Genomic DNA, 6,967 nt, shown 5'->3' on the forward strand with positions numbered 1-6,967 from the left:
TCGCACGCTTTCTCTCTTCCTCTCTCCCTCTGTCATTGCAGCCTGCCACCTCAACCCTCTTCTCTGATCTTATCCCTCTTTGACCTCCCTCCCTCCTTCCATCCTTGCCTCCTCCCCCCCCCCCCTTCTTTCTCCTCCTCTCCCTCCTCCCTTCCTGCATAATTCCTCTTTCTCCTCTTCCTCCTCCTCCTCTCTCCTCCTCCTCCTCCTCTTCCCCCTCCTCCTCTTCCTCCCTCTGTCATTGCCTCCTCCTGTCATCTACACCTCCTCTCTCTTCTGATCTTGTCCCTTTTTAACCTCTCATCCCCCCCCCCCTCTCTCTCTCTCACCCTCTCTCTCTCTCTCTCTCTCCTCTCTCTCTCTCCCTTTCTCTCTCTCTCTCCCTCTCTCTCTCTCTCTCTCATCCTCCCTCCCTCTCCCTCTGTCCCTCCCTTCCTCTGTCCCTCCCTCTCTCTCATCCCCCTCTCGCTCCGTCATTCTCTCTCTCTTCTCTCATCCTGTTCCAACACCTCCACCTCTTACTGTGATAATGATACCACTCCTCAAACTCCCTATTGCCTGGTTAACACCTATCGTACTATCTTATCAACTGAGAGTCTGGAGGTTTTCCTATGCAATGTCTCAGGAAAGGTGTGGTTTACGATTGCCCATGATTGCCCCATAAGGGCGTTACGAATGTATGATTTGGCGTACACATAGCCCATAGAGCTTGAAAGCGGATGTGATGTGATCTGATTCCAGTCATTATATACGTTGGGTTACAAATATACAGTTTTAGGAGCTGAATTTAGATTATTCATGCAAAAACATTGATATTTTCCTCAGAGGTCGTCTGCAAGAAAAATGTGAAAAAAACCGCATCCTGCTAAATCATTTGGTGTTTGTTGCGAAAAAAATATTTAAAATTTCAGAAATAACTTATGTGAAGCCTGTGGCACAATTCAAAGGGGATCAAAATATCATTTCAATACTGCCGTTGGATTACATGCTAAATTTTTCTTCTAAGAACCAGTACCAGGATATACAGCTCCATTTGTGTCTGCTCCTCATCCTTGTCGTTTCCTCTCTCTGTCTCCTCCTCTCCTTCTAACTCTCTTCTCCTCTGTCCTCTAGCTCCAGGACAAAGAGGAAGTGGGCCTCACTTCCTCCAACCTCCTCTCCTCTCTCCGTCACCTCCTCTGTTTCAAATCTCCTCCTCTCTCCCCGTGTCTCCTCCTCTTCTCATGTTTCTAATCAGATCCCTCCCTTCTCCTCTTCTCCAGAGACAAGGGTCTCTTCTCCTCCTCTGAACTCGTCTTTTCTCCCCCTCTCTCATCCTCTTCTCCTCTTCTCCTGTTTCTAATGTCATCCCTCTCTTTTCCACCTCTCTTCTCCTCTCTTCCCCTTCCCCTTCCCCCAAGGTGCCGGCCCTGAAAGAGGAGGTGCGTCAGCTCCTCACTTCCCCCATCATCCTCTTCTCCTCCTCTAAACTTCTCCTCCTCTTCTCCTCCTCTAAATTTCTCATCCTCTTCTCCTCCTCTAAACTTCTCCTCCTCTTCTCCTGTTTCTGATCTCATCCCTCTCTTCTTCTTCTTCTCTTCTTCCCTCCCCCGATCTCCAGGACAAGGTGTCCGCCCTGAAAGAGGAGGTGCGCCTGCAGCACCAGAAGATGCTGCAGCTCCATCATCCTCTTTTCCTCCTCTAAACTTGTCCTCTCTCTTCTCCTCCTCTATCCTCCTCTTCCCCTGTTTCTAATGTCTTCCATCTCTTCTCCCGCATCTCTCCAGGACAAGGTGTCGGCCCTGAAGGAGGAGGTGCGCCTGCAGTACCAGAAGATGCAGCAGCTCCTGGAGGAGGACCTGGGCAAGACGCTGGAGGTGCTGGACAAGGCGCGCTCCAAGTTTTGCCAGGAGAACTCCAGCCAGAGCCTGCAGCTGGACGGCAAGCGGCAGGAGGCCAAGAAGCTGCTCTCCTCCGTGCAGACCGTCTTCGACAAGGCAGACGACATCAACTTCATGAAGGTGAGGAGAGGAGAGGAGAGAGGGGAGGAGGGGAGGGGAGGGGAGGAAGGGGCAGGAAAGGAGAGGACAGAGGAGGAGAGGGGAGAGGGGAGGAGGACAGGAGGGAGGAGGAGAGAGGAGGGGATGAGAGCAGAGCAGAACAGAACAGAACAGGAGGCCAAGAAGCTGCTCTAATCGCTGCAGACTGTCTTCGACAAGGCCGACGACATCAACTTCATGAAGGTGAGGAGAGGAGAGGAGAGGAGAGGAGAGGATTGGAGGGGAGGAGAGGAAAGGAGAAAGGGAGAGAGTGGAGGGGAGGAGAACAGGGGAGAGGGGAGGGCATGAGAAGAGAACAGAACAGGAGGCCAAGACGCTGCTCTCTTCCGTGCAGACCGTCTTCAACAAGCATCAACTTCATGAAGACTAGGAGGGGAAAGAGGACAGGAGGAGAGAGGAGGAGAACACCCTTCTTGTGGTTCTGTGTATTTCCTGTGGACTTTGTATTGTATCTGCTAGTGATGTTTATGTTTGAAAGTCACTTTGGTTATAAAGCGTCTGCCAAATGCAATGCAATGTAATGTAATATAATGTAGATGAGAGGAGAGGAGAACAGGAGAGAGGAGATGAGAGGACATGACAGGAGAACAGGGGAGAGGAGAGGAGAGGAGAGGAGAACAGGAAAGAGGGGAGGGAGGAGAGGAGAACAGGGGAGGCACAGGTGGGATAGGAGAGGAGAGGAAGAGAGGAGAACATGAGAGAGGAGACGATAGGAGGACAGGACAAGAGGGGAAAGGAGCGAAGAACAGGACAGGAGAACAGAGGAGAGGAGGAGATTAAAAAATGAGTGAAATGGGCCTGAACTGCTCTTTGGGCTTTCGCTTTGGTTTCATGTACCGATTGACTTGTTGTCATCCTCTTATTCTCTCTCTCTCTCTCTCTCTCTCTCTCTCTCTCTCTCTCTCTCTCTCTCTCTCTCTCTCTCTCTCTCTCTCTCCTCTATTCTCCTCTCTCTTCTTTCTCTCCCTCTCTCTCTTCTCTTCTGGCTTCTTTCTTTCTCTTTCTCCTCTCTCTTGTCTCTCTTTCTTTTCTCATGCATGCCTTCTCTTGTCTCTCTCTGTCCTCTCTCCTGCTCTCTCTCGTCTCTCTCCTTCGTCCTCTCTCTCTCTCTCCTCCTCTCTCTCGTCTCCTCTCTCTCTCTCTCTCTCTCTCTCTCTCTCTCTCTCTCTCTCTCTCTCTCTCTCTCTCTCTCTCTCTCTCGTCTCCTGCTGCCATTTGCTGGCTCACTCTTGCTTTCTCCTACGCACACCCCCACACACTCGTGTTGAGACACACACACACACACACACAACCACACACACACACACACACACTCATGTTGAGACACACAAACCACGTAGACAAAGAGGCCTCATAAACCTGTGGCCATACCTGTGAAAGACAAACTTCCCTCCATCTGCATCTGCATACGGTATCTTCCCTTTGCGTCTGTAAAAGGAAGGATTTGATTGCTTCCCCAAGCAGGATGACTAATGCTTAACTGCATTCTCTCTCTCTCTCTCTCTCTCTCTCTCTCTCTCTCTCTCTCTCTCTCTCTCTCTCTCTCTCTCTCTCTCTCTCTCTCTCTCTCCCACAGAACACCAAACCTGTCAAAATACTGATGGACAGGTAAGCCCTTGTGATCACTTTTTAAGAATTATATAGAAACATGAATGTTCATGATCTGAAGTCATGGGGCAAGATATTTTCACTTGATTAGATTATTTTACTCGTTTCAAGCAAATATTGCTTACAACAAGTAAAAAAATATCACCAAGTGAAAATATCTTGCCCCATGGACAAATGTTCGAAAACAAGTATAAATAGTCTCATTTCTAGTTCTAAATTCGAGTTAAAAAGACTAGTTATTGGGTGATGTTTTACTTCAAACAAGATTGACTAGATGTTCTTACTTGAAACTAAAAAAATAGGCTTGCTAAGATTTAATTTTTTGCAGTGTAGCCGTCATTATAAACGAATCATCACTGAAGTCAGTAAGTGATGTATTGATTGATCTGAGTGCAGTCATGCATATGGAAGAGATTACGGATGAGTCATTGATGTGAATGAGTGATATACTGTTTTATTATTCTACATCTAGAACACAGTCATACACAGGCAAAAGATTAGCAATGACTCACTAGCATGAGTGAGGGATTTTTATTGTTGTTTTTTTCCTTTTCTTTTGCGTCCAGAACACAGTCGTGTATAGGCAACAGCCTGGCGCCTCACAAAGTCGGCCACCTCAACTCCAAAATCTTCCTCTCAGAGATCTCCAAGAAGGAGAAGAGCCTCCGGAAAATGCTGGAAGGTATGGCAGCCATGTTGGAAATCGTATGAATTAATGAAACGCTGTATGTGGTAGGCGGGTAATGTGATTCCATACATTTTTCGCTTGAATTGTATAACCTGAATTACCAGCTCGAGGCCCACATAGGGTACTTAACAATACATACATCAATTACACAATACATATATTAATATATGTATATACACATTGAAAAAGGGAACCTTATTATATATTATATTATATTATATTATATTATATTATATTATATTATATTATATTATATTATTATATATTATATTATATTATATTATGTTCCAGCGTTCCTCTGCCATATTACAGATCACCTTTCACATTTCTGCTATATTGAGGGTTTTCAGTATATGCATGTTAGAGGAAAACATAGAACTATAAACATATAATACATAAAGAGAGATGAAGGTGTTTTACTTAAATAATTAATATATATGATTACATTACATTGCACTTAGCTGACGCTTTCATTTATTCAAAGCGACTTCCATTTATTACTTTTCAGGGTATTGGTTACAGTCCCTGGAGCAATGTGGGGTTAGGTGCCTTGCTCAAGGGCACTTCAGCCATGGATGGAGATGTAGGGAGAGGTCAGGGGAGATTCGAACCTGCAACCCCTAGATTGAAAGACCAACTCTCTAACCACTAGGCCACGGCTGCCCCATATGATAATTACTATTTTCTGTGACAGACATAGAACACTGTATTATAAAGGGAAAACAAAGGGTGGAAGGTCTGTCTGTTATCCAAAAACACCCTCTGAATTACTTATTCTCTTTTCTTTTCTCCTCTCCTCTCATCGCCCCTCTTTTCTCTCCTCACATTTCTCTTCTTCTCCTCTCCTCTACTGTCCTCTCCTCACCTTTCTCCTCTCTCCTCTCCCCTAATCTATCTCTTCTCCTCGTTTTTCCTCTTTTCTCCTCTCCTCTCCTCTCCCCTCCCCTCCCCTCCCCTCCTCTCCTCGCCTCTCCTCTATCCTCTCCCCTCTTCTCCCCTCTCCTCTCCTATCCTCACTCCTCTGCTCCTCCACTCTCCTACCTCCTCTCCCACCTTCTCCTCTCCTCTCCTCTCTCCTCTTTCCTCTCCTCTGCTCTCCTCTCTCCTCTTTCATCTCCTCTGCTCTCCTCTCCTCTCTCCTCTTTCATCTCCTCATTCCTCTCCTCATTCCTCTCCCCTCCCCTCTCTCCTCTCCTCTCCTCTCCTCTCCTCTCCTCTCCTCTTTCCTCCCCTCCTCTCCTTTCTTCTCCTCTCTCCTCTCCTCTCCTCCTCTCTCCTCTCCTCTCCTCCTCCTCCTCAGCTCCCTTCGCTGCTCCCGCCCACTTCCTCCAGTGTGTCTACCCCTGCAGCTCCGGCTCTGAGAAGCGTAAGCACTCCTCCGCCTTCCCCTCCGAGAGCTCCTCATCGGGGGCCACCGGCGCCGGCTTCCTGGCCCCCGACTCCTCCTCCTCCTCCTCCGGGTCCTCCTCCTCTTCCTCCTCCTCCTCGGGGCCCCTGGCTAAGCAGCAGTTCCTGGTCCAGAGCCCTGGCGGTGGCGGAGGAGGAGGAGGCGAGGGCCAGTCTTCCCAGCAGCCCCCTCCCCCCATGCCGGGGCCCTGCGGTTCGGCCGTAGCGGCGGCGGCAGCGGCGGCAGCAGCGGCAGCTCAGCACTCGGCCTCCGTCTTCCCCCCGCCTCCGCACCCGTACCCACCCGGCCCGGGCAGCTCGTCCCAGCAGCCCCCGCTCCTGCCGCAGTACGGCGGCCGCAAGATCCTGATGTGCACCATGGATAACTGCTACTGCTCCGGCGTGCCCTCCGTGTCGCGGCACCGCGCCCACCCGCCGTACCCGCGCTCGGGCTCCTTCCCCTGGGCCGTGGGCTCGCAGGAGTACCCGCCCCACGCCCACGCGCTGGGGCCCCCCTCGGGGCCCCCGCCCCCGCCGCCCATGTCCCAGCCGCTGCAGGGGCTGTCCATGCGCGACTGGATGGACGCCTCGGCACAGACGCACAGACACCCCGACTTCTACAGCCTGTATGGACAGGCCTCCGCCAAGCACTACGTCACCAGCTAACACCCCCCGCTAGCCCTCTACCCCCGCCCGCACACCCCCTGACACTCCAGCACATCAAAACACACACACACACACACACACACATATATACTATACACACACACACACACACACACACACACACACACACACACACACACACACACACACACACACACACACACGAGGGACACATGCATATGATTGCTCTCACATGGACACACACACACACACAAAACCATGTTGACTCCAGGGCCAGGACTTACAAACAGAGTTTTTTGTTTTTGTTTGGGTTTTTTTTTTTCAAGTTGAATTGGCTTTTTATTTGTGTCTCTAGTTATATTTCCTGAAGTTTGAAATGTGGAAGTAGTACACAAATGGACACAGTGAGAAAGAAAGGCAAGAAAGTCAAGGCAGGGTTATTTTTTCCACTCTAGCTCTCTCTCTCTCTCTCTCTCTCTCTCTCTCTCTCTCTCTCTCTCTCTCTCTCTCTCTCTCTCTCTCTCGCGCGCGCGCTCTCTCTCTCTCTCTCGCGCGCGCGCTCTCTCTCTCTCTCTCTCTCTCTCTCTGTCTCTCTCTCTCTCTCTCTCTCTCTGTCTCT

General features: G+C 49.7%; 1 protein-coding gene across 1 annotated transcript; it reads left to right on the forward strand.

Moving 5' to 3' along the window:
* Window positions 1-1,113: 1,113 nt before the first annotated feature.
* LOC134444791 (E3 ubiquitin-protein ligase TRIM8-like) lies at window positions 1,114-6,397 on the forward strand (the record flags this gene model as incomplete). The annotated part of the gene is made up of 6 exons (XM_063193989.1): window positions 1,114-1,131; window positions 1,601-1,627; window positions 1,767-2,000; window positions 3,616-3,647; window positions 4,214-4,329; window positions 5,636-6,397. Coding segments are annotated over 6 exons (1,179 nt in total), but the record flags the coding sequence as incomplete, so codon positions are not given.
* Window positions 6,398-6,967: the final 570 nt, after the last annotated feature.

Source organism: Engraulis encrasicolus, unplaced genomic scaffold (genome assembly GCF_034702125.1).
Source record: "Engraulis encrasicolus isolate BLACKSEA-1 unplaced genomic scaffold, IST_EnEncr_1.0 scaffold_737_np1212, whole genome shotgun sequence".
Classification (NCBI taxonomy): domain Eukaryota; kingdom Metazoa; phylum Chordata; class Actinopteri; order Clupeiformes; family Engraulidae; genus Engraulis; species Engraulis encrasicolus.